General features: G+C 47.0%; 1 protein-coding gene across 1 annotated transcript; it reads right to left on the reverse strand.

Moving 5' to 3' along the window:
- On the reverse strand, window positions 1-27,984 carry LOC143318528 (uncharacterized protein C1orf21 homolog). The gene is made up of 6 exons (XM_076726926.1): window positions 27,718-27,984; window positions 14,356-14,485; window positions 6,544-6,629; window positions 5,068-5,135; window positions 3,076-3,136; window positions 1-1,612 (listed from the first exon to the last, which is right to left on the reverse strand). Exons 2-6 carry the CDS (start codon window positions 14,444-14,446, stop codon window positions 1,568-1,570), a joined length of 351 nt encoding a protein of 116 aa, XP_076583041.1. The 5' UTR covers window positions 14,447-14,485; window positions 27,718-27,984; the 3' UTR covers window positions 1-1,567.
- Between the last annotated feature and the right edge of the window lie 5 nt (window positions 27,985-27,989).

The following is a 27,989-nucleotide window of genomic DNA, read 5'->3' on the forward strand; positions in this document are numbered from 1 at the left end:
TTAAGAGCTTCTTCGGTTTTTATTTTTAATAGAAAAAAAGTATTCAAAATAATACAACAGGAAGTATCCAGTAAAGATGACAACAAAAGATGTGATCAGGTCTGTGTCTACATGGCAACCACGCATCCTCCTCTTGAGCTCAGCCCGGTTTGCTGCTTCAGTGTCTGAGTGTGTACTGATGTGTATGTGCGTGTGTGTGTGTGTGTGTGTGTGTGTGTGTGTGTGTGTGTGTGTGTGTGTGGGAACACTGAACCAAAGCAGAAATAGAGCTTTACAGAAAACCTCTGATTGATGCACATGACAGTCTGCTGGTGAAATGAAAGGGATACAATAATGTGTGCGTTTGGTGGTTTATATGTACATGCGGAGGGTGTGTTGAGATGAGAGTGTGTGTGTGTGTGTGTGTTACCTTATGTACAATAAAAGACTCCATGTATGTGTGTGTCGGCTAGGGTCTGCAGTGTGATGGTGTATGAAGGAGCACGGATCGGGTTGAGACACAGATGCTCTGAGCTAACGCAGCTTCAGTCTGCCGGCTGCGGTGGTGATGATGATGATGATGATGATGATGATCGATGATGATACACAAGCCAAGAGTAAAAACAAACTGAAGAGAAGAACAACAGAAAAGGGGAAAAAATAACTGAACAAGTGGCGGAACAGAATTTAAAAAAAAGGTCCTTGACTTCAGAAGGCAGGAGAAGTTTAGAGTTTCTAAATCACCAGCTCGCTCCCTACTCTCTTATTAAAATATCACAAATTTCTCTCTCTTCTCCACCTTCCCTCACCCGCCCTCACCCATTCCCTCAGTCCCTCGCGGCCCAGGCCGGCCTGGCAGTAGGTAGGCAGGCCAAAAAGTTCAGTGTGCATCCTGGTAGCGTTACGTAACTCCTCTGCCTTCACCATCGTTTCCTCCCCGGGCTTCCTTTCTTCTTCACTTGTGTCTCAGTCCTCCACACGCAACCACCAAGACATTTGTCCTTGCCGGGCCTCCATATTTGGTAGTTCCTTTTGTCCAATCGCAGGGGTTAAATATTCAGGAGGTGCAGACAGACAGGGATGGACAGACGGAGGGATGAGGAGCTGCTTGAGGAACGTACTGTTTGACCCAACTGTGGCGAGTCCTTCTCTCCGTTCATGGCGACATGTGCCCATCGGTCGTCACGTCCTCCTCCATCTCTCCCTCCCTTCATCTGTCTGGCCCATCATCGCTCCGCCACCTCCATCTGTCTGCCCAGGGGCCCTGAAGGGGTGAGGCGCTAAGAGAGGAGGGCTGTAGTCTCTGAGGAAAGTGTTCTTTACCCATTCTCTCCCTCTCTCCCTCTCTCTCTCTCTCTTTCTCACATGTATCCCCAACTCTTTCACTTTTGATTAAAATACTATCTTTGCCATACGTCCAAAACCACACACATGCTCATACCAACACAAACAGTGTCCCGTCACGTTGACGCCCCGTTGGTAAAACACTGATTCAACTCTCTCTCTCTCAGGCGCTCACACACGCACACACACGCACACACACACACTGTGAGGCTCTCTGTGAGGGTGAATCTTGGGGGCCTCTATGCTATGTCCCATCTTCCTCCTCCCCCTCCGAACAGTAGTCTCGCCCCTGCAAAGAAAAGCATTAGACAGAATATGAGATGTGCACAGTTTTTATGAAGTCTAATTTGTTCCAGTTAAGTGTGCTCAGCAATAACCTTTACTGACTAATAACTTTAAATGACTCTGAACCGTCTGCATGCAGCAAAAAAAAAAGGCCCACGCACCTGTTACTCCAGTCACGTTTAACCAAACCCTCAACTATTTGCAGGTACTGGCATAGAAAATACTGGATGGGGCTGTAAAGTGCTGACAGGTGGGCAGTTATGTTGTTTGGTATCGTGTATCATGATGAGGAGCTAACTCGACTGCCTTCCTTTCCTCTCCAGAGCCCAACAGCTTGTCTAATGCCACACTCTGTGTTTCTTTGAGGCTTTAAAACACAGACTGCCTCAGTCGTACAAATCAATGGCGGAAAGAAACAAAGTGCATTTACAGCAGTACGATGCCCAAGCACTACTTTGAGGTACTTAGTGGCTGTATTTCTATTCAATGCTACTTTACATATCAAGTTCAAGTGAAAATATTTCCACTTTTTTCCATTTAAAATTTTGTAGACCAAACAAATAATATTATAATGTTTCCATATTTGCAGTATTCCAAACTGGGTGTCTAAGGCACTGTTCCCTGATAAAATGCTGTATTCAGTTACTGTGAATGCATTTCCTACTGGTGAACCTTCACATTAAAAGCATTTCACAGGAAATGCAATATGTTTTGTCAGTGAGCATTCTGCTTACAGCTATCATGACAGTCATTTTCAGTATTTTTTTGGACAGCGGATCAGTATTAATATTGCAGGGAGTAAAGGAATAGATGAAGAGCTGCAGGCTGCGCACCTCCAACTTCTCAGCGAACTCCTCTCAGTTTCACTGCGCCCTGCTGTCTACAGGTTCATGCCATGTGCAGCATAAGATCTGATGTTTTGCTGCCCTCACAATTATGTGACCTTCACAGTTTAACTACAGGTGTCCCCAAATCAAACAGGTCTGAAATCTTAAGCATTATCCTGAAAATAATCAGCTAAGCTACATTTAAATTGCAGCACTTTTCCCACACCGTGATGCTGCTGCATGAACTCAGGTTATAGAACCTGAACACTTCTCCCACCACTGCTGAAAACACACTGCCAGGGTTGACAAATGAAGTGCATCATGCCAAAGCTGAATGCAGCCGTTGCTCACTGTCAGTTCACTTTGCAGCCTCATCTATAGTCAAAAACAACTGGCGTAATTCAAGTGGCAGACTAAGAGGAGTAAGTGCTCATCACTGCAGCCCTGACCTGTTCCTCCCCCTCACACATGTGGAGCGTTGAGCTCCTAAGCACAATGACAATGTGCACTAATGGATGTTGCTGTACAGCCTGTCTCTTTAAATGTTAAGACCCAGCTGTTTCTTTAAATGCTCTCAGACCCACTCTGTGCCCCTCAAACACACATAACATCGCCCCCGCCCGCCCCCCCCCCACCCCACCTTCTCAATCTTCTCATCCAGCATCCTGAAAAATTCCTGCTGGCTCTCTGACGTGTGAATACTGAGAGAGAGAGAGAGGGAGGGGGAGAGAGAAGGAGGGGGAGAGGAAGTTGGAGGTTGGAGATGAGGAGGAGAGGGGAGGCAACAAATACATCATGAGAATTTTCCATTACACCCCCCACACAGCACAAACACACAAGCACACGCACACACAATCCTCACTGCAGTGTGAGAAATCCATGGTTGCAAGGCTATGGAGGAATCTGAATCATTATTTTCCAAAGTATTAATCCAGTCACTCATCCAGAGGCGAAATGCTCTGCAGCCACCAACAAGCAATATGCATATATAAAAATATACACACAAAGTCAACGGAGGCTGAGGTTTGCCAAGAGGCAGCATTACAAAAGCCAGACACAAAATATCACTTCACACGTCATAATATTGACATACGGATCCTAATTCGCGGTTAATGGACGGTGGAAATAACAGACATAACAGTTTACGAAAGGGTCAGTTCAGCCAAACTGCAACACGTCACAATTAGAGCAAATTGATCAGCTTCCACTGGAACTCCTTTCTATGGAAGTAACACTCCCACAGTGAGCTGGCAAAACAGTCTCAACACAACATGCATTAGCAGCCATCCTGGTGCTTTCAATTACACCGTTTGCACAGTTGTCATGGAACTGTAAATGTTAAAATTTCCATTTTTCGGAGCATTTGAAGGGCGTCTCATCCGGCTTGATGGTTGAAGTTCATTCGCAACCGTGGAAAGCTGTTCACAGTGAGGTTTGTGGATCTGTGGACATACTGCTGTTGAAAACTTAAAATGCTGCGAGCTCCACAAATTCAATACACTTAACCTCCATTGTCTGGGATGATTGCGCACTTACTGCGCAGCAAGCTCGACATAGCCAGGATGGCCTTGCATTAGCTGGCTTGTCAGACACAACAAGTATCACAGCGTTGGTAATCAACTTCTCAACGTCTCAGGCTCCGTGCCTGTTCACATGAAAAGGGGGCGTTTGGTGCATCGTTTGACTTTACACAAAATGGACCAATCGCATGCCGCCTACTCCAGTCAAGAGGAGAAGGTTGTTAGAATGGAGAGCTACGCAGAAAATAAAAAAATATCGCAGCAAAAGGCAACAGTGTTGCTGCGAAATGTGCAAATTAGGCAAGAGAGGAATGAACAGAGAAAACTGCTTATTGTGTAAATTCCATGTATTTATTTTACCACTGAGTGCTTCCTGTTTATTTCCAATGTGACAGCTGCACATGTTAGAGCTCTTAGTTAAACTTGATTCAGCATATTTTAACATTATACTCAAGTATTGCATTTAGATCTGACGCTGTCCCCTAATGAACGAAGAAATCACGTCAGTTTTAGGCCAAATCACAGTGAAATTAATTCTACTGATTGATTATCTGTGATAAGTACCAACAGACTGATAAGCCTTCAGAGTTTAAAGTGTTAATATTAACTGAAGAAAACAGAAAAAAATGGTTTTCTGCATCACCAACTGAATGCATGCAGGTTCCTGTGGCAAAAAAAAAACACAATGCAGCACAAACAGTTTGTGCAGTGACATTACAAACGTACAGCTCAGCAGGTTCGGATACCTAACATACAGTCAGGAGAGGAATTACTGAGAGGATGGCTGTTTTTATAACTGATTTAAATGAGAAACTCCCAACATAACGTCCTCTGGAGCAGGTTAGGCAGGAGGGTGATCTGGCCTCACCTTCTTGACATTGAAAACTCTGATTTTAGGCTCAACACACCTGCTAACACTTTAATCTCACTTCATAGTTCAGTTAAATGCCAAAGTATTGGTGTGGCTACCACTGGAGTCAAGTGAGAGTAATTTGGGTGAACTGACCCCTAAACAACATCTGTGATCCAAAGTTCAAGTTATGAGAATTGTCCAAGTATAGACCATATATTCTTATACAACATGCACCATTTACAGCAAGCAGACCACTTACTTCGACTTGATGTTTGCTGCAGTGACCTCTTTCTGCGGTTTGCCCCTGTACTGCACATTACTCTTCTCCTGAAAGACACACACAAACATAATTACTCTTCATTATCAGCTGATAAAACATGCAAAAAACACACAACTCATGTCAGCAAACAGCCACGCCGCTGAGAGCACACAGCATCAAACCTGCATTATCAAATCACGTCCTCGCCCAGCTGGCACTGCGCATCAGGCACAGATATGATGTGCGTGCGTCTAAATAAAACTGTTGCATCAACTCTGATGAAGGCTGCTCTGCGTGCATTAGTTCACCTCCACGTTTTTTTTTCCAGCGTTGTTGCTACGGTAAAATGCTGCAGCAGTTCAGCCAAAAATACTGGAACCTGCTTCTTTCACCACTCGCTGTGTGTGAATTCCTCTATGACAGGAGGCACCTACGTTACTGACAAGTGGTAGGAAACACATTCTGGTCTGACCACACGTAGCGGCTGGTTAACCGTGTAAAAATGCGGTTTGGGTCTTCCAACATCACAAACCTCCCTTTTTTTTTAAACAAGGCAACAGTCTTTTAAACCACTCACGCAGCTTCTCTGCGACAGAAAAAATCGTGCCAAACCTTTGCAGAAAAATAAGTCGAGCTGCGTGTTTGTGGTATCGCAGAGATATCAGGGAAAACCCAAATCTGCTGACACCTTTCAACAGAGCAGAAACCAGGCAGCGTTTTATCTGATTTCTGCGTGTAAAATCTCGGCTTTTCTTGCTGCTGTGGCTTCGAGTTTCAGAGGATAAGAGGTGCTTCCCCCCTCGTGGTTGTAGACTGCGATAAGGCCGGTGTTTGAGCTGCACTGATATAAATTAGAGGTAGTGTGAGAATGCTTCTTAATCAGGATTTATACCTACACTGGTTATTGTTTCAACGCTTGCAAGGACGCCAGGCAGGCTGTCTTTATTTGCTGAATAAGCAAACGGGCTCTCACTTCACACTACCACACTTTTCAGTCATTCATTGTGTCGAGAAGGATGTGAACAAGTACAAGCTTTATAAACTGGAGGGTAAATGTGCACGAGGGGTCGGATAGTGAGGCCGTCTGGCAAGTTATTAAGGCAAAAAAAAAAACGACTTCTTCAATGGAAATATCGCATTTGTTGCCACTGTTTAACACCACAGGTTTTGCAGGAGGGAGTCAAACCAACCAAGCGATCAGCCCCCACATTCCACACACGCCGGCATGTTGTTTTGACCTGCGTGTGAGGCACCTCTTTGTGTGGTTTTTGCACATGTGCAAGAGACAGCAAGTGTGTATGTGTGAGGCTGACGGAGCTGCCTTCGGACACAAACACGAGCCTGTTCGCTTGAGCTGATAAACTGTCAGGAAAAGGTCTGAGTCTGTGTGTGGATGACGGGCTGTCAGTGGATGGGTTGGTGTGTGTGTGTGTGTGTGTCTGTGTGTGTGTGTGTGTGTGTGTGTGTGTGTCTCACCAGGTTCTCCTGGTTGCGTGCATTCACCCGGTTTTCATCCCCTCTCATGTACTTCACCTCCTCCACTCCCTTCATCTTGTATTCATCTGAGGGGAGAGTGGTTCGGAGAGAGAGAGAGAGAGAGAGGCATGATTAAAGGAGGGAGAGAGAGAGGCAGGAGGGAAATAAACAACAACAAGAAGAAACACTGAGCAGATTCCTTTTATTCGTCCTGGTCGATCTGGCTTTCACCGTACTCTCACTGCATTATGTCACCATTACCAATGACCGTGCCATCGATTTCAGTCATAATTCGCCCGAGTTAATCCGATAACCACAACCTGATACAGTGTTTTAGAGAGTAGACATGACAGCTGAGGTGTAAGTAGGAGGACACTCGCCGTCTCCTTTCCATTTTAGCTACAGGAAACTCATCTGAGGAAAGAGAAAGCAAAAAAAAAGAGAGAGAGAGAGACGGCGAGAGGGGTTACGAGTGTATGAGAAGTAAGAGAGGAGACAGAAGAGACAAGAGGGAGGAAAAAAAAAGGGAACAGATAAGAAGGAGAAAGCTGGAGGGGATTAAAGATCAGTTGAGCTGCTTCTAGGCTACATGGACAGCTTTGACAGTTGAGACAGTTAAGACGAGCTCAGTGGCGAGAACCTGCGCGGCTCCGACGCCACGCCCGGCTGTGTGCGCCGCGGCTAAAGGTGAAGACCGAGGCAACGAAGCCGCTGTGTTGAATGAGCAGGGCCTGCTGATTTCAATACACTGTTTCCATCCATAATAGAAATAAAAACCACCGGCGACGTGTAACCAGAAAATCAACATGTCAGTCTGCCACAGTCCAGTCTGAACTGGTTATAGAGGATTTATCAGGACAAAGTAACACATCTGAAGTGATTATCTGCTCCTTTATATTTACAAAAGTGATTGTGAAAATTGCTTGAGATGTAGATTTAAGATTATAAAGTCTGTGTACTGTGGTATTTTACCACTAACTGATCATTGCCACATTCATTTTGAGATACTGCAGTGAGATTTGGAGCCTCTTGGCATTTTGCAGTGTGCCACCAGGGTGAGACTGAAGGGACATTTGCTTTACTGTATTTAGGAGAGCAACTAGCAATTACGTCCCCTAACAATTTACCAAATGAATCTGCAGCTGAATTCATAATCGATGAATCTCTCTCAATCAAAAATGCCAGACTGTTACTTATTCCAGCTTTTCACCTGTGAGCATCTGAAGCTTCTCGCTGTCTTATGCGATTGCAAACTAAACATGTAAACTGAATCTTTGACGGCATAAATATGGTGCAAAAGATTCACGTGCAGAAGCTGGACATTAGAATAAAACAGTGGAAGGTCACTGTGGAGTAAACAGAGAGAGATTTTGGACACAGCCTGATTGTTTAAGCACTAAAAAAAGACCCAAAACAGGAAGTAGAAAAACCCCAGCGGTGCTCATATGCACCACACAATAGAGGAAAACATCACAATAAACCCAACAGTGACATAAGATGACATGAAGTCTAAAAACTCGACATGCAGCACCTTTACATAAGACCAAGCCCCCCCCCTAACCTTGAACACAACAATACAAGCACGCCGGCATTTCTGCAGACTACCTGGACTCACTGATAACGCAGCCAAGACCCTGACACACACACACACACACACACACACACACACACACACACACAAACACAAACATGCACTCCCAGCTCTGGGGTTTATCTGTTGCACTCTTTGTATTTTGCCCTCACTCTATCAGCAGCAGTCTGTTTATCCATGTGTCTGACGGCTTCACTCCTCCCCCTGCTCACACTACCACCTCGCACCTGGATCACCTGTGTGTTCGAGTGCGTGTTTACTTCCGTGTGTGTGTGCGTGCGTGCGCGATCACCTGTGTTTTTACATCCGACACGTGCGTCACTGAAATCATTTCGAAGAAAGAGGGAGAGAAGAAGAGGAAGGAGGGAGGGAGGAGGGAAGCAGGCAGGTTTAAGAGGAAGAGAAGAAACAAATGCCGACTACCTTTGCTGCTGTTCTGTTTGTCTCAGGAATGTAAACTAGTCGCAGCGAGGCGGCTCCTGTCTGAACATGCCCACACACACACACACACACACACACACACACACGGTTTCATAACACTACACAGGCTTACCAAACTAAGATGTGCTCTGTAAACATGCAGCACATACGGTGTTGCAGCAGGAAGCAGAATAAAGAGCCATTTCCTCTCATATTACAGGGGCCATCCACATAAATTTCAAGCCATATAATCTGCACCTTAAGGTGGATGCAGATGAATAGGAAGGGGTAAACTTAGCTGCTGCTGCTGCTGCGGGCTGTGCAAAGAAATCCGCGTGGACGTTTTTGAGCAGCAGCTGAGAGAAATGTCATTTTGTAATTTGGGTGAGCTGCAGCCTGACGGGTTAAACAGGCCGAACGCTGTGCTGCTGTTACGGGATAGCTTAATGTGACGGGTATAGATAGATCAAAGTGACCCAGCTTACACCAATCAAGACTCATCACATCACAGAATTTGCTTCATTTTAGATAGGAGCGGAAAAAAACTGGTCATGCTGCGTGAGTCATGTGTGTGTGTGTGTGTGTGTGTGTGTGCGGCTGTCATTGTCACAAGAAATGACAAGGGGTTTTCGTCACGCCGAAGCCGGGCTCGCTTTGGGAGAGAGGGAGGGCAACCGTCAGGGAGGGAGAGAAGAAGATGAAAGGGAAGGACTATTTTGAGAAGCCGTGATTTTGTGATGCGGACATCTTTCTCATCTCTTGATTAGAGACCGGAGCTCCGCGCTGACCTTAAGGTACCACGAGTCGCGGCGCGTGCGCAAGTGTGTGTGCGTGTGTGTGCGCGAAGTGTGTTTCTATTTCAGATAACGCTTCGTCTTTGAATCATCGCCTTTGTCATTTTATGCAAGTGTGGCGTTTGTATGAGTGTGAGTCATTGAAATAGCCATCTTTGAGCGTGCGTGTGTGTCTGTGTGTGTGTGTATTCCTGTGTGTATTTCCGTGTGTGCCCGCCTGTCCTGGGGCTATGTCACTCCGTCCTTCCTGCCGCGTGTCCTCCCTCTCGGCCACTCTGGCTCCAGGCCATCCCCGGCCCGGCCGTGACATTTACACCTGAACACAGAGTCTCATCTCTGACTCTGACACACAAGCACGCGCGCACGCACGCGCTCGTACACATCAAGGGGGCTTCAGTTTAGAAAAGCTGAGACACTGCGCTTAATATTCTGAACGGAAATAAACGTCTGTGCCTTTGGTTGAGGGGATAAAATGATGAGAAGCAGGAACAGACTGATCAGACGAGACATATTGAGGTATTCGGTCTTTTATCGTGGTGCCAACTGTGACTAAAATTAAACTGTTCAATACCGTGTGTGACCCCAGGGAGCTCCTCAGTAACCTACAACCGCCTTCAAACATCAAGCGGCTGCTGTAACAACATGTGATACATCATCAAATAATAAGATTCACTGACAATCAGATCATCTGGTTCCGACTGGAGGAGTATTCATTCAGATCTCTCCCCATCAGACTCTTTTTTTTTTTTTGGCCCATAGTAATAAAAATGATAGATTATGTACATACACTGTATAAACAGACGCCGGCCTCCACTGGCCATGCAGCAGCAGTTGCTCATTAGCTTAATGTTGCTGAGATAAGTGAATTACTGTATTTTGCAGACTTTGGTTAGACAGATTGGTTTCCTGATATAACAGGCGTCTAATGCAATTTATCACTAAAATCCCTTCGTGTCACGTGATGATGGTTTAAATCTGAGGGAGTCATGTCAGGAATTAGTCAAATTTAATATCTGAATAGAATTTCTCAAAAAAAAAAAAAAAAGCGCACACACCCGAGGCCTGCTGCAGCTGTTTCTTAAAAGTATGAAAAGACAAAGACGCATCCTGCAGATATAACGACGTGTGTGATAATGACAAGCCTGGACAGAGGACGTCAGCATGCACCCGCGATGCAAGCTTTGACTGCATGTGTGGACACACTCGGCGAGCCGCAGATGTCATGTGCTGCTCAGGGCAGACGAGTCGCAAACCGAACTCACAACAGATATCCCGCGGACGGCCGATCACCTGATCATGTAGAAAGAACTCCTGTGAGGCCAGCGCACAGAAACAGATCTATGTGATCTATATTTGATGTGCTGGATTTACAATAACCAGTAAGACAAGCGGGGGAGTTAAAAATTCACTCGTTCTTTTGATATTCTGGGTGGGTAATTTGTAATATTTCAAATTATTTTTAGCCCTCTCCTTTGACTAAAACTGGTGGTTCTAAATCTGACAGAGTATCCAGTGCATATATCTAACCTTTATTTAACCAGAGCTTAATTCACCGAGCATGAAAGCAGTTTTCCAGGAACGCCCTGTTCCACAGTCACACCTGGAAGCTGCCCAGTACAGCCTCGGTTGACCTCACTGGTGCAGTTGAGCAGCCTTGTTAAAGAGCACTTCAGCAGTGATAATGAGGGCGGTGCCTGCGCGGGGTTTGAAGCGGCGACCTTCTGGTCACCAGAAACTGTTTGTTGTGAGCCTGTTTTGTCATTTCTGTTGTCTCTCTGCGGAGAATTCTCTGAAATGTGTCAGCACAAAAAGTTCATTCAAGGATGTAGCTGCTCTCTTTCAACTGTGCATGTGATGATATTTCCAAGGACTGAGCGGCCACTTTGCAGTCTGATAAAGAAACTCACAGTGTGATTGAAGTACCAGTATTTCTTTGAGGCCCTTATGAAAGAGTCAGTTTTGAGCAGTCCCGTTTTCTGGGAGTAAAACATACCGCTGTTCCTTTTGCAGGATCAAGCATACCTGCTTTCACACTATTTTCCCTGCATCTGAGAGAAGCATCAATTCAATTCAGTTTCAATTTATACAGCGACAAAAGTCTCAGGACGCTTTTCATACAGAGCAGGTCTGGACCAGACTCTTTAATGTACAGAGACCCAACAATTCCCCCATGAGCAAGCACTTGATGACGGCAGCGAGGAAAAACTGGGACCCTCGAACGTCCCAGCAGCTACGCCGCCTCAAAGCCTCGTGTTGTGTATACATGTTAGGGTGCCACTCACGCAATCATGTACACACACAGCAACGCACGCGCTATCTCCCCTCCCATCTGCTCCAACTGTGATTATTACAGACATCAATAGCATGATGTTGTGGAGAGTGTTGCTATTTTCCCTCGTCATCCTTCAGTGTTTGTGTAATGGAGCTCAGACTTTTCCGGTTATTGTGCGAGAGCGGCCGAGAAGGGGGGGGGGGGGGGGGGGTTAGTGGCCGGAGTCTGACAGAGCAGGCAGCCAAAATATCTGGGACACACAAATACACACAAGGACAGGCTGACTGACTGGCAGGCAATCTGTCGGAGGCGGATCAGCGTGAGCAAGTCCAGGACTCGCCGTCTCACTAAATGCACTGATATGCAAACATACATGAGTCTGCTGGGGGTAAATGTGTGTGCGTGGGCGTGCCGAGTCACCAGCGCCGGCCAATCTTTTCCGCCTCGATCACGAAAAGTACACCGGATGCAGCGAGGCAGTTCGGCCGGGGTCGGAAAAGGGCAACGAGCTAAGTGGGAAAGAATGACTTCACAGTATGTGACAATGAGTGAAAAGAGAGAAAGAGGAGCACGAAGGCTAGACGTGGATGAAGATGAGATGAAGAAAAAAGGGGGTGAAGGAAGGATGTTATTAAGGTTGCAGCCTGAAATAAGTCTAATCCACGCTATCCAGGTCACTTTGGTCTCCCACCTCCCCTCACACACACACAAGCTCAAACAGTAGTCTGGGGCAGCCGCCACCCCTCTGGATTCCCCTTTAACAACCGAGAGCGAGACTGGAGGGATAGGATGGGAGGAAGAGGAGAGGAGGTGAAAGGACAAAAGGTTCTGACCTAATGTTGTGCCAGAGAAGAGAGGAAAAGAGCTGGGGAGAAGAAACACTGGGAGATGGAGGCAGGAAGAGGAGGGAGAGAGGAGGGGGGGGGGGGGGGGCTGCCAGAGACCCAAAATAGAGAGACCGAGAGAAAGAGGAAGGGAAGAATGAGGCCTTGAGCCGGGGAAGGGAAGAGGCGATCTAACCGAGACAGAGAAGTTGAGCAGAGAGAGCAGAAAAAAAAAGAAGAGCAGCGGCGGCATCAACACACGTCATTCTCCCTTCCTCTCTCAAGGAAAACGGCGCACTCCTCCCGTCCCTCCCTCTCATCTCCTGCCTGGCTCTCGCTGCTCCTTAAAAGACGAGGAGGGAAACAGGACGTGAGGGCAGAGGGATCAGGGGGAGGAGGGAGGCTGGATGAGGAGAACGTGTCGGAGAGAGAATATCAGGGATGAGGAGGAGCAGCGAGTCAAAGAGAGGTCGCGGAAAGAGGGTGAGAGGCTGGAGAGGAGGGAGGGAGACGGGTCAGAGGGAGGGAGAGAGGCCGCCTGTGGATCGTCATCTGCCACGTCCATCCGCCCGTGTGCAGCTACACCAGAGTGTTGCTCCTAATTCTTAATCGCTGTTAATCCGTCTACCACCCATCATCTCTCTTTCTCTGGCTTTCACTTTCAGTCCTGTCCCTCATTGCACAACAGCCTGCGAGCTATTAATAAAGCTCGAGCTGCAGCTGACAATTACACACATTCCAGATTAATCTGTCCATTACTTTTTACAATTAATCGATTTTAAAAATTACATCATGTTTGGCGTTTGTCCCAAGCGACTTCACCCACGCAGGCAACAACAGGAGGGATTCAGTGCAGAGGATCGAACGCCAAACATCGAGCCGACAATTTCACCACCAAAGTCAAAAAGTCGTATAATGATGTAAAACAGAGAATAGCACAAATCCCTGCAGCTCAGAGGGAGTGTGTTTGGTATTTTTGCTTGAGAATTAAAGCAAACGATCAATTAATTGTTGAAATTGTTGATTAATTGTCTCCGTCTAAGACAGAGAATGATCCAGTGTTTATCTTGTGACTTTAAAGGTATGATATGTAACATTTCTGCATTAAAATGTCTAAAAACAGCTATATTACTGTATATATATATTGTCTAGCAAAAGTTATGGATTAAAGAAAGAAGGGTTAAATGGCAGCTGTAGGAGCCGAGATATTTATTCCCTGATATGGGTCAAACCCCAAAAACAACGAATCCTACATTTCCCATAATGCAACTCAGTAGTATATTTCATCAGACCCCCCCGCTTCCTGAACGCTCCTTTCTTTCAGACCTCAAACCTCACACACGCTCGCTGTAAAAACTCTGAAGTCTCGTGCTCAAGCCGAAACTTTGGAAAACTTCCTCCAGAGCCACAGAAAACATAATATATGTGTTTTGACAGGGCTGAGCGGGACTCATCGGGCGAGTGGCCTTTTAACTACACCTGTGCAATCTCCGCTCATCATTTCTCACTCCTCTCCCCTCACTTCCTTTTCTGCTTTCTCTCTCAAGTCTCACCTCTGCTTTCCAACGCATTACGGACGTCAAGGACACTGTACACAACACCTGAGCGAGCGCAGAGTTACACGCTGCAGCCTCGCTAACGGGTTACTTCCTCTCTCTTACGTGAACTGTCAACACGGATGACTCCAATAAAACTGTCGTGTTGACAGTTATTGTCTGAAATGGAGAAGTTAACACTCTGCCAGAGGACCGTGAGCCATAATGAAGAGAATATACTGTGAGGGCACACGGGGCGATGGGTCTGCACTGAGCAATTAACGGAGTGAAATGGAGCTGTTAAGATTTTATTGACATCTGTGTGTGTGTGTGTGTGTGTGTGTGTGTGTGTGTGTGTGTGCGCGTGCGTACTGACCGGTGAAGAGGTCTCCGTTGCTGTAGGCCTTGCCGCGTCCCTCCTCATCGTTGGGCACGGCCGACACCTGCTTGGCCGAGGTGCAGCCCATGGCCTCACACTCTGAAACCTCTCCTCATCGCACTCTCACCTGCAGAGAGACGAACGTCGTAAAATGAAAAACACTGTTTTTACAACTCGCTTTATAGGTGTCACCTTGTTCAGCTTTTGTGACTGACTGTCACTCACGCTGCGTAACTGCTTCTTCGTCTTTACTCCAAACAAACTGGGTCAATCGATGAGAAACGCTTCACACAGCCAGAGATTTGCGTCTCCTTCAAAGAGGACGGCCTGATCTGCAAACAGCGCCAACACTTCACAGAAGGGCGTTCAAGGCTTTACTTGTTCAGAAAAATACATTTAGCTGCATTTTGAATATGAAACCTGATATTATTTCCTTCAATCTCGCATCAAATGTAGGTTGAGTCATGACACGCCAGCAGAAAGCGGAGCGAGCATTTATATGGAAGTGTTGCAGATTAATACTTCAGCTGTCATAAGTGCTCCTTTTAGGGTTAAACATAACGACTGTCATTACATGTGGAGAGCAGCAGGGATGGCCCAGCGGGCAAATAAACAAGATGATCTGGTTTGAAGTAGGGCTGCTTTGATGTCAAGCGTATATCTCATAATATGAAGGCGGTGATTATTTTTCTGTTTAATTCTTAAAAGTCAAAGCGTGATCTTTAATGCTCATCGTAAGCTGCCGCAGTAACAAGGCCGGCACGAGCGTTTCATTATGTGTTTATTTGATGAAAGTATTATCTGATGTTTGTTTTGGCTGTTTGGGTGTAGCCTAAGCTGTACATGTTATCACCTCATAAGACGAAGGTGTTAGCAAACTGTTGACCCGTTACACGTCCAGCAGACACAGAACATTAGCAATCGCTTGGAATCGTGTTTCTGCCCATTAAAAGAACGTCAGTCCAATATTCACTCTTCTTTTAGCTCCGTTTTGTTCTCCACCAACTCTTGAGGGAAATATCTGGCTCTTTAGCTGCTAAATGCTAAAGCTAAATGCTAAACCAGCTCACCAGCTAGCTGCTAACACTGTCTGTCTGCTGTTTGGAGCTGGGCGGGTAGTGTACGGTGGGTTTATCTGAGCTTTTCTTCTTAAAACAGTTTAGGATGTTTACAATGAACTTAAAGAGTGAATTTGCCGGCCAGAAAACCAAAACAATGAGCTAAAAGACGCTAAAAAGCTCTGTGTAGCAGAAGGGAGCTACAGAGTCGTGAGTCGTTCATCATCACAAACAACACCTTTCACATTACAAGCAGTCATTTGATGCATTACTATGAAGATTTTGATCAGCTTTTAAACATTAAATACACTTTGATTCTGTTGGCCGACTAATAATTTCAACACGGTTTTCAAACTTTGTGTTGGCCTAAATCTGCCCAGCTGAAGTGTCCTTAAACGCCTCCCTCTTAACATCAAGAGTGGGACTAAAATAAACGTAACGCTTGGATATTATTCAGAAAAGAGGAAAGAAAAGCCGTCCCATCCAGAGGGACAGCTGACACCGAGCTGTGAACGTCACTGTCAATCAATCACACGCACTGTCACACACATTACACTATAGATAGTCTGCATGCCACTCACACATGCCATATGCTGTCATTGACAGAGCCCATCTGACTGCTGCCAGCAACAAAACACGCACACACACACCAACACACACAGAGGCAGCCAATGGTTACCTATCACCAAAAATAAATCTGCAACACCAGAACATAAGTGAGAGGAGGACGAGCGGTGAAGTGCTTTCACACCTAACCCGTTTGGTTCAATTTAAACAAGCCCTGCTGCGTTTGCACTGCGAGCGCGGTTCCTTTGGGCTGGTGTGAAAGCTGTCAATCAAACCCTGGCGTGGCCCAAACAACCAGACCAAGACCCTTTTGAGAGGAAATCTAGTGCGGCTCGTTTGTGGCGGGAAAGTGATCTGACCCCGATCCGACCCAGCTACTAGACGTACCCTGCAAGTTTGAGCAAAACAGCTCCCGTAGCCTGGAGTGAAATTAAAGGCACAGACACACAGAGGACGTATTTGAACGCACCGGAGCACTGAAAGCGCCGGCTGCAGGGTGACGAAGGCTCGTCCGCTTTCCAACATGGCGGCCAGGTTGCAGTACACTAAATCATGTACTATCAGTACACTAAATCATGCTTCTGCAAACATTTAAAAACAATGCAGCCACAGAATCAGGATTCATATTTTATCAGCGCTGCCTTGACACTTTGAATTGATGGTCGTGATCCTCGTGCATCTCGCTGGACGGACGCATTTGCATGAAGCTGAGGATGAACCGTGATTATGCAAATTCGGATACGGCGACTAGTCCGTCAATTTGCCATGCACTATCTATCACGCATCACGAGGCACGATCTCCTGCTCTCCATAGAGAACGAACGTCCATCCATCAATGGATCCAGTTCGTCTATATCATGAAGGAAGTCTCAATTCCTTAAATGCACCTCAAGGAGAGAAGAGGCTTGATGGAGGAGCGAGGACGCACAGGTGCATCCTTTGTGTAGTCTTTCTGGCATTTGGCTTTATACGTGTGTGTGTGTGTGTGTGTGTGTGTGTGTGTTAAATAAAAAAATAAAAACATATGAAATCCGTACATTCTATTCTCATCATAAAATAGAGGCTATAAGAAAACACCGGACAGATGTTGCAGCTGTGCCACACACGTCACTTTAAAATAAGAGCTCTGAAGCAAGGATGTCTCATTTTGTTATATGTCTGTTCATTTGACTCCTCCCTCCTCATCTCTCTTCTTTGCCTCTCTGGTTGGAGGGACTAAGATGCGAGGAGAGGAGGCGAGGAAAGGAATCAAGGATGTTCAAACTGAGAAATACAAAGAGGGGCTGGGTTAGAGTGAGTAGTATGTTGCATTCGGCCAGCGGACCTCCTTCTTCCTGTGTTTACGTTCTTGCTCCCGCCCCAGAAACATCTGACCAATGAGTGAGCTAACGTTCTCACATGGTTTACAGTGCTGCATTTCGTCTCTTCGGTTTTTCTCTGTGTGAAAAGAAATCGAACCACTGAGAAAATGCACGCAGTTCACCAACCCGTCAACTGATTCAAACCAGAGCAAACCAACTATGAGTGTGAAAACAGCCTGAGATGAAGAGAGCAGAGGGGGCTGGGGTGGCTCTCTGGAGAGGCACAAAAGTCAAAGAAAGGGAGGAAGTAGGTGGGGGACAGGGGAGAAGTAAAGGATGAAAAATAGGTTGGATGGAAAGAGGCCAGAGAGAAAGACGAGTGCAGAGCTTCAAAAGAGCGCCGCCGGCCTCTCCTCCCTCCTTGAGTGATCCCCGGTGCGTTTGAAGTTGACAGGAGGCCAGCGTTTACTCCTGTGTTTAGGCTGCAGCCGACCAGCCTCCACCTCTGTGGACACGACACAAAGCGCCAGGTGGACACGGCGCACAGGGAGTGGCTCCCGTGTGATGGGTGCTAGTGGAGTTCGCCGTATGGACGCTCGTGGCTATACTGTGTTTCTGCTGCGGTTCACTTTCACTTTCACCTTTCTCTGACGCTATAATCTGTCAGACTTGTTTACAACCCGTCTGATTGGCTGTCTGATCGTTTCTCTCCCTGTCAGACTTCACTAAAGCACCGTCACAGGTCTCAGCAGTTAACTCGGTGAGTTAGGGCTTTTTATCCGACAACTCAAATGTGTTAAATTAATTAAATTTTCGATCTACTGCCACTATATACTCCATCGGTAAACGGGACAATTGTTCCCTTTGTTATCACAAACTGAAGGAAACTAACAAACCAAATGGGTCATAATGACACCAATCTATCTGAGAGGAAAAGCGAGGAACCAGTTTGGAATCGACACAGCAGACGGAAAAATCGTGACTAAAGATGTGGATGTTTGCATTATCATCATTTAAATCAGTAACAGCGAATCTGAAGTTGGCTTAGCATTCTGTAATGTGGGTTACAATTTGCTCAAATCGGATTTGTTAAAAAAGTGGCAACCCTGTGGTGAATACAGCGGTATAACCAATAGGCAAAAGCACGAATATAAGAATGAAGTTTAAATCAATTATCCTTTAATCCTGTGGCGGATGCGTGAGGTGTGTGTGTGTGTGTGTGTGTGTGTGTGTGTGTGTGTGTGTGTGTGTGTGTGTGTGTGTGTGTGTTCAGTGCCGGATGGGGGAGTTTTATATAAATCTTTTCTCAGCTCTCCAGGTAAAGCAACATTAATCTCTGGAGTCTGAGCAGAGCTTACACATGAATTTCTCAAAGGGCCTGCAGGTGAGACGAGGCTGAGAGAGAATCAAGAGACTCACGTACACACACATGCACACACACACACACAGGCTTTGGATGTGTGCGCTTGTGTCACCTGTGGCCCGAGCTGTGTGTGTCCTGGTCTAGAGAGCAGCTTATCAGCCCGTCCCAGGCGGCCTGGGACACCTCTTACTACGACTTCCGCTCTGGAACGACTCAATCATGGCTGTCTAACACACTCATAAACCCACACAGACATGCACAGCTGGATGGTCTTAACGCAGTCTCAGGCACGTCATCACAGAGAGACTCCAGCGGCAAAGTTTCAAAAATAATCTCATCCGGCATAATCTGTCTCTTGACGCGAGTCGCTTGAATGAGGTTTCTGCTCTGAGGAGGACGAGCCGTGTACCCTGAAACGCCGCCGCCGGGCCGCATGTTACCTGTCAGGTAATCACAGCACAGACACGCAAAAGCCAGAGAGGGCTACAGAGACAGAAAAGAGAGGAGAGCAGCGAGGGACCAGTCGAGTTTATCTTAACGCTGGGCTATTAGTGTGGAAGTGAAGTGAATATTAGAGAGAATCCCCTCTGAAAGCACTGACAGAAGTGCACTGAGAAATGTGAGCAGCCTTGATAGATTTGAAGTTTCAAAGGGTCTCCAGTGTGTGGGCAGCATCTGTTTGAAGGGCTTTGATTTGTGTGTATTGAAACATCAAATTGTGAGTAGGAGCAGGCTAAAAATAGACCAAGCAGTCCCAGAGCTATTGTTGTGTGCAGGGATAATGCTAGGCTGTGCGAATCTGGAAGCCAAGCTGCTATTACTCGGGTTATACATATAGGCTACAGCTAGTAGGCCGACTATTACGAAGCCAAATACACCTATAAATAAATAACTGTGCAGCCTGTAATAAGGCGGCTTCACGGCGGCACAGAAATCGGTTGGCTGTTGAAATCCAAGCATCAAGAAGTCAAAAATGGTGCTTGGCAAGATCCTGCACTCTTGGTTTGATGAGAGATGCACAGTATTGATTTTGGTATTCTGTTTTAATCAAATTCAAGATCTTTGCTTTTCAAAAAATGTAATTTTTTTTTTTTTTTTAATCAAATCCAGCAATAAAGCAGGATTCTCATCCTCGAGGGTCACAAAAGGATTACCGCAGGAGGAAATGACTAGAAAAAATGTATTTTTCTGCCTTTTCTCAGCTTTTGGATTCTTTTTTTTTGCCAAATAGTATCTGATTTTACCCTTAAAAGCCTTTAGAATTCCTCACATGAAAGTCAGAGAAGGGAAAATTACTTTTTGATTGAACGGCTCACAACTCATAGTCATGCACCGAATGCTTGGTATTAAAAAGGCTGGAAACCGCTGCAGCAAAGCAAACTAAAGGCTCGGGAATATTCCAGTGCGCCAGTGCTTGCGGCTCGTTTGCATCCTCTGACTCTTTCGCATGTGTTTCGCTGTACAATGAGATCAGCGCGTACACTTTTAGCACTGGCGTCCCCAGCTGGACTCGAGTACTGAGCTCCAACCCAATGAGCCGCTCGGTGCCACATGCGAGACCACAGTGGGGCGTTGCACAGTGTTGATTTAACCCACAGGACAGCCGGACTGCGCGCTGCTCCGAGCTCGCCTACTCCTGCAGACGCTGAAGTGTGTCAATGGGACAAGCTTAGTCTGGCGAGTCAGCTGAAGACCCTAACACCAACTATCTCTCGCTCCTGCTGTCACACAAACACAAGATGAGCCTCTGTGATCTGCTAAACATCACATCGCCTGAAGGGGATAAGACTTCTTAATACCAACTGGCACACAACCACCTCAGGGTCCACGCAGCTCGCTCCTGATGCTTAACATTCAGCACGCTCGCCAAAGCAAAGCGGTAGCCTAATTTAGAGATATAAATAATGCCATGATGTCAGCTTGCAGGTCTTGCGTCATCTCTAGCTAAACTTACACCAGATTTGGCAGAGGGCCATCTCTCGATGTTTTACCCCATGAGCAATGTTAAATACGTCAAAACAATAATAAAAGCCAAAGGGCTAAAAACTCTCTTGCATGCAAGCGAAGGCCACAAGGATTCCTCAACGCATGGCAAAGCACCAAGGCCTTAAAACGGATCCGATTTGGCAAACATGTAGGCTTGTCCATGCCTGCATACCTGGAGGTGAGACGTGACCTACGCGGAGTCGTGTGAATAAGCCTTCTTTACAAGTCAGTTTGTCAAAGGAGGAACTCAAAAAGGACTGTGCAGGGAGATGCGTGTGTGTGTGAGTGCTTGCATAAACACACACGGCGCACACAGGCCGAGCAGTGTGCAGCGCCAAGGTTTCTCAAACGCAGGGTTGTGCCAGAGGCAGAGCGAGCGAGCGACCACAGAGCCTGAAAAACTGGCTGAGCAAAGGTGAAAGACAGAGCAGTACTAGAAGGATATTTCGGGGGTGTGTAACAGGTTTGTTTTCTGTGTGGATTTGATCTTTCTCTCTGGGTTTATCGCTTCCCATCACAGGGCTGCCGGAGCAGGAGTGTCTGACTGTGATTCAGCTTCCTGGTTAGAAACCAGATTGGAAAGCCTGGGAGGGGAAGTGATGACTTCAGCCACGGTCAAAGCCTCGGGGAGACTCGGAGCTGCGGGGCAGGCCTCTCAGGGTATCCACCTGTGACCGAGCAGAGATTCATCCTCTGCTTCATCATGCTGAGGCACGCTCTGCCGGTCTGCGCCGCTCTGCATTAAACTGAGCCGGTCAGTGCATTGCAATGTGCGAGCGGCGCTCTCGTTACAGTGGCCACATCCACAGAATCTTAATGCAGAAGCCGGACTGGAAATACGTGGAGCTCAGAGATTCCTCCAGACGAACGTTTAGCCGAAGTGGTACGAAAGACACCCGTAGCTTGACTCATCCCATGATCAGTTCAGTTGGTGGATGACTAAACAAAGGTCACACTCATTAAATGAGACAGCGAAATGTGACATGGCGCCTCTGGGCTTTTTCCTTTGAGGTTAATGTTTAATTTCATAAAAATGTTTAAAGTTTTTATGATAGTGGAGGCTGTTTTTTTCTTTCAGGTGAGGTGGTCCACCTCTGTTAAACCACTGACGATATGATCATATATCACCATAAGGATAACAGGTGGAGGTGGATACCCTTTTATTATCTCTGGGTGTGTGAAGCAACCAGTGGCAAAATTCAATGGGAAAATCAATGAGGAGGACTGCTTCATGGCAATTTTGATATTACAGGATATCCACAATGAGCTGCAACTTGTATGACTGGATTTGATGAAAGCAGACATTAACAAATGCTCTTTCTACATCCTACATGTCAATACTGCCACCTGAAAGTCTGTGTTGATAAAAAAAAGTTTGTATTGAATTGGCTTCATACTTTACATATTATTGAAATTCTCAGGAGTGGACGATATGGATCAAATCTTCAATCACAGTCCATGTTCTCAGGTATCACTGCAATCATGATATAGTAAAAATGTCCATCAGGGCGGCATGACATGATAAAAAGATTATTATGAGAGATACTATGATTGCAATATGATGTGGGAATGATCATTTTCACATTTCATTGTCACTGAAAAAACTATTAAAATCATGACGATGTGACATTTCTGTACCAAACATACAGGAGAACAAGGTTTGTATGTCAGGGCATCACTGCAGCCCTACAGTTTTCATTATCATTGCACATTTTACCTTTATCAACACAAAATGCAGCTTCTGCAATCTGGATGCTGCACTTGACCGTATTTCCATAATATTTCCATTAATTGTTCAGCCCTGATGACACCTTATATCATCTCACTGTATATATTACCCAAACTTCGTGCAACAGCAAATGCCTCACCTAACAAATTTAACCTGTTTTCTCTTGCAGTAACCATAAAAATCTCCTGATGAGTGGCGTGTACCTGAAGAGGCTTCAGGACACTCCGGTGGAGAATCACTGCTGTGTGCTGCAGTGTGTCCACAGTGTCTTTGCCTCTCTGTGACAGAGTCAGGAGTATAACTCCTGGGCCAACGCGCCATAATATTCACTCTAGCCAGGCAGCAAATGCTGCACCTCTCCTCTTGTCCCAGTTTAAGCACTCCATCAGTCTGACAACCCTGGGAGGCCGTGCCAACACACCGGCGGACAATAAAGGTTTCTCCCGAGCGGTCTGCTGTTGCTTAAAGCGTACGTCTCCATTCCCCCTCTCTCGCTGTCTGCTCTTGTGTGAGCTCTCTCCTCTTTCGTACTGTTGTAATGAGGGTGACAAGTGGTCGGAGAGGGAGGGATGGGGCGCAGAAACAGAGGTGGGGGGGGGGGGGGGTGGATACAGGGGCTCCTCTGTCCTGTAGCTGCAGCCTGGCCGTGTGACTGACAATGACAGACACGCTGCACACAGCTAAGGCATGTGCTGGAGAAGAAACAAGAGTACCTTTAATACAAGTCCTCACATACATACTGTATGCTTTGGCAAGAGGCCTATGTTTTTACTCCAGGCTCATAAAAGCCAGTCGAGCTGAAATTGAGAGGTCTGGATGGCTTTTACCTTTTCCTTTGAGAGAGAGAGAGACAGAACGAGAGACGGATGAAACAACGCAGCGGTGGATGAGAACATTTCAGATTACTGCGAGCAGCCGAACGTCAGAGAGCAGCACAGTAGTCTAATTGAAATCCGAGCTGCGCTGGGCCACATTTTGGTGCAGGTAGAACCAAACCATACAAAAACGGATTGTTCCACCTAATAGAGACTAGGCTGGGGGATAAAATGTCTCCTCGGAGGCCTATTACCAGCCTGCGTTTGTACCGCTGGCTTCTCAAGAGCGAGACAGATTCCCTGAAAGAGCAAAAAGAAAGTAGTCATGGCCGTTTCGCCCCCCCCGACTCTCTGTTCTGCTGCTTCCAGTTGTGACTGAGGTAAAAGCAGGTCAGAGCCTGAGGTGATCGGTGTGTGAGAGCAGGATCAAAAGGTTGGAAAAGTAACTGGAGAAATGCTTTGGCGATATTGTGACTTCCTCCTGCGTTGACGTGAAACACACGACAAAGTCTGGAGAAAAAGCGTATTTTTCTACCCAGGCTCTATAAAAGGTGTTCAGCATTGTGGTTTATGTTTTTACTGCTTTTATGTATTTGCGTTTAGCATGTGTGAGTAAGTGCTTGTTCATCACATTTAGCAGCAGACAGCTGCACATGGCTGATGGAGCGGGCCCTCTCCAACACAGCAGCCGTACAAGGTCAAACATGTTTATGTTTTCTCTTCCAAATCCATCTGAACTGCTAACAAAGCAACCCACGACCGGCAAAATAAAAGAATACCAGCATCAATATTCATTAGAAATTTACCACAGCTGAAGGGAAGAAATATCAATCTCTGCGTAATTGGCGAGCATGCTGCAGGATAATTGGCAAAAGCCCTTTTGGATGCAAGCGTGTGTGAATGAAGCACATTGAAACGTTTCGCCGGCGAGCTGCAGACGAGGCGGTGTTTCACGGCTCAACATGGCCGGTGTGACACAATATCCACAATGTTGTTCTTTCACATGCAAACCAGCGCTTTTCCTCGTCCATTATCCTGCAGAGTGGCACACGCACGCCACGGCGATGGACTCTTCAACAGTTTTTAATCAACCATCCGAGAGACTAATGACGCCCAACATGAGGTTATTATAAGTCACAAGCCGCCGACAGCACTTTCATTATGAGGCCATTTCCATACATGTAACACGATATGGAAAATGTATGCAAATATCACAAAGCAGGGCTCCCCCAGGAAACCGCCCCGCGGATCCTGACACGTCTCATTTTTTGACACATTTAGTTATTCGACTGCCTCAGCAGAAGCCACGCTCAGTAAATATTTGCCGTTTGTTACGTCAATACGCACCTCGGCTTTTTCCTCAGAAGGTTCATGTTTTATTCACAAAAAGCTTCTTCTGATGTTAGCAGGAGTCGTCTGAGGGAGGCGGCGCACCGCGACACGAGACCACACTTTTCATATGTGTGTAAAACAAATATTCATTTTGTTGGTTTTTAATTAAAGCTTGTCTGAAAGACCTGAAACAATCAGCTGTTCAGTTCATCTTTTCAGTCATTGTTCATGTTTGATTCCAGGATCAAATTTGAGAGTTTGATGCTTTTTTTTGTCATATGTGATATTAAACTGTATCTTTCTGGGTTTTGGCCGATAGTGGGACAAAAGAAGTATTCTGAATTTGATATAATAACAATGTGAATCAGCTGGAAGTGGATAAACAACACTGAATGACTGCCCAGTCATAGACAGTCATGGTAAAATTGATCGCGATCACAGCCAATATACCAATTCATATCAATGCTGAGACATCAAGCAAACGAAAACAATGTTTTATACCTGCAATGCTGTAATTTCTACTACACTAAAAGACTCATTCAGTCTGGAAAAGCAACTAGAGCGAACAAAGGTTACACATTAAAGATCACATCTAAAAATCACATAAAGCAATGAGCTCCTGGTGAAATGTTGTGTGAACCGGGAACGTGTTGGAAGCTAAACCCGCCCAGTCGTCTTTAAGATCTCCATCACTGACCAGACAACTTTCAGATACCCAACCCAAGACAGGAGTGTGTGTTTCATTTTCACCTTCATCACCTGTCTTCATGTCGAATGCAGGGGCTTTTATTGGAAGGCTGAACCCTCCATTTCTTCCCTCACATCAGTCCATCAGCGGACTTGTCATTATCTCTGCAGGAACGGGCCTGCAAGAGCTCCTTTCACAGAGCATTTTATCTACGGCGGCGATGGGAAACAGATGCAATCTGTCTGATGGGAAAACACTGTGCAGAGATTCACACAGCACTTCAGAGAGAGCACAAGAGCGAGAAGAAGAAATAAGAGAGGAGAAAAAACCTGGCAGGCTAAAGTCTGCCTCCGTGTCCCATCCCAACTGGACTCTGAACACAAACTGCACTGTAAACACAGCGAGGGACACAGAGGGACGCTGCTTTATCATGGGGCAGACACATGCGTGCAGGCTGCACAGCCGGCCCCCGCTGACTCAAACGGCGAGCAATCAGAAGACCACCGAAGGCAGAAACAGCCCACATCCGCTGATCTGCTCGTCCACTGCAATGCAGACACATAAAAACACACAAAACCAGAAATAAGGCACATGGCGGATGCAGCTCCCGGGTTTCCTGCTGCAACGTTTGCTAGCTTGAGCTTTGATTATTCAGCCTGGTAGAGCAGGCCGATCGGCCGGCGAGCCCCTCGGTCAAACTGACACAGAACCCGGAGGGATCGAGTTGTGCTGGCCTCGTGCTTTCTGCACTGCAACACCGACCACCTCATCGCACCTGACGGCGCTGAGCGCACGAAGCAAACACAAGCTGGATGGAAGACACAGTCATGGGAACTCCCTCCCACGCCCACACACACACACACACACAGATGGAGAAGACATCCTGGTAACCATAGAAACCCTCCACCTCCTCACACGGTGACATCACAGGTGTTGCATCATAACCCAAACAGGGGGCCGAAGAATCACCTGACCTGCTGGTTAATCAGCTGGAGGTGAGGAGGCCACAGGTGGACAGGCCTGGACGGGCAGACGATGGCGATGATGATGGAGGGGACGAAGAAGAGGGAGGAGGACTAAGAATAGATCCTCCTGCCTTGGAGAAACAGACAGAGAGGAAGAAAGAGGAGTGAGAAGGAGAAGGAGGAGGAGGAGGAGGAGGAGGAGGAGTGAGACTCTTGTGTTTCAGTGTCTTTCACTAGCCACCGGAACCAAAAGCCATATGTGAGCAACGACTCACACAAACACACACACACACACACACACACATACACACCACAGTGTGTGATTACCAAGCGAGGGAGGGTGGGAGAGACAGGCAGATGGAGGCAGATAGATGAAGACAGACAGATAAATCAAGCAGGGAGGGGGACTCGCAACATCCACTCACAGGATTGCCGGCACTTGATTGTAACCTATATAACCCTGATGTAAGCTGCTGGTGACCGGATGCTGCGTCCTGTAACGCCAACCTACTTTCACACCAGGATGCTGCACAGCCACCAAACGAATGTCCTGCTCTGGTGTCCATCAGACAGCAGAAAACACAGCAGATAGGGAACTTGTCCAGCCCCTCAGTGTCTGAGGAAGTGGGGACGAATGCATTCTGACATAGACTGGGGCGAAGTTTTGGCTAATGAGCTGCAAATGAGCCTGTATATCAAATCTAAATCTGGCTGCGGTGACTTTCCTAATATCATCCAGCAGCTCCTGTCTTCCCTCTGAGGCAGGGCTACAGCAGTAATGAGCCAAGAGCCAGCCTTCTCATGGTTATGTGTGGTGGTCAGCAGAAGGCAATGCTGCTCCCCCCTTCACGCTATGAGGGCTGCGAGGCACACAGGCTGTACAGCAGCCGTGGTAAGTGGCCCCTGGCCCGGCCACAGAGCTCTGTCCTGTCCCGGAGCTGCAGCTCGGCTCAACAGCTGTGTCCAGCTGCGCCACGACGAGACACTGGGCGCTTTGTTCCCCGCAGGAGCAGAGTTGTGAGACTGCAAACGCTCTCCGTGTGCGCACACATAGTTTCATTTCCACAAAGGTTAACGGCCTGAAGCCTCGGCCAGCCCGGGTCCGTGCTCCCTCCGCTGAGCCCCGCGAACGGCCGCGCGGCAGGCGGAGAGGGAGCAGCGGGACGAGGTGGCACCAGCCAACCAGGATGTGTGGAAAAAATTTGAAATGCGCCGAGCGAGCACACTCACACACTTCCCATGAAACGTGCACGTCTCCCCCACGAAGCCCTCTTGTGTGTGTGTGTGTGTTTGTGTTTTATCGCTGATAAAAGGAGAAAAAGCTGCGGTAGCGTTGCAGCGAGCAGCACCGACGACAACAACAACAAAACACCGACAGATGCGAAGCCCAGTGTGCAGGAAGGAGAGCGCCGGGTAATCACGGCGCACTCAGGAAACAACAACAAAAGCGAGGAGTAAAGAGAGAAAGAAACCACAAGCGGGAGCGTGGTTTACACCGAGGGTGAAATGACACCTCCGGGAGACGATTAAACAAGTAATTCACGCTGCTACTTACTCAGATGAACCGGTTCCGCTCGGTCCACTGGAGGGTAGCCGGTCGGTCTTCCGGCTGTGTGTCGGGCGGGATCTGCGCTATGGAGACTGGAGAGCCGAGAGCCTCGAGGACTGAGCGTAAACTGTGGCTTGCGTCATTTCACCAGGATGCCACTATTGCGCGCAGCAATGCAGCCATCTTGCTGAGGAGCGCCCCACCAACTCAGCAATCACTGCTGGACCCGAGCTGCTGCTGCTGCTGCTGCCGCTTTGTGCTGGTCCCAGTGATGGAAG

The sequence above is a fragment of the Chaetodon auriga genome, chromosome 3 (genome assembly GCF_051107435.1).
Source record: "Chaetodon auriga isolate fChaAug3 chromosome 3, fChaAug3.hap1, whole genome shotgun sequence".
NCBI lineage: Eukaryota > Metazoa > Chordata > Actinopteri > Chaetodontiformes > Chaetodontidae > Chaetodon > Chaetodon auriga.

Excerpts from the sequence above, each read along its gene's own strand:
- LOC143318528 (XM_076726926.1), bottom strand. The coding sequence starts at position 14,446 with ATGGGCTGCACCTCGGCCAAGCAGGTGTCGGCCGTGCCCAACGATGAG. Across the intron at positions 6,630-14,355 it reads CAACGGAGACCTCTTCACCG|ATGAATACAAGATGAAGGGA; the intron begins GTCAGTACGCAC and ends CTCTCCCCTCAG. Across the intron at positions 5,136-6,543 it reads CACGCAACCAGGAGAACCTG|GAGAAGAGTAATGTGCAGTA; the intron begins GTGAGACACACA and ends TGTGTCTTTCAG.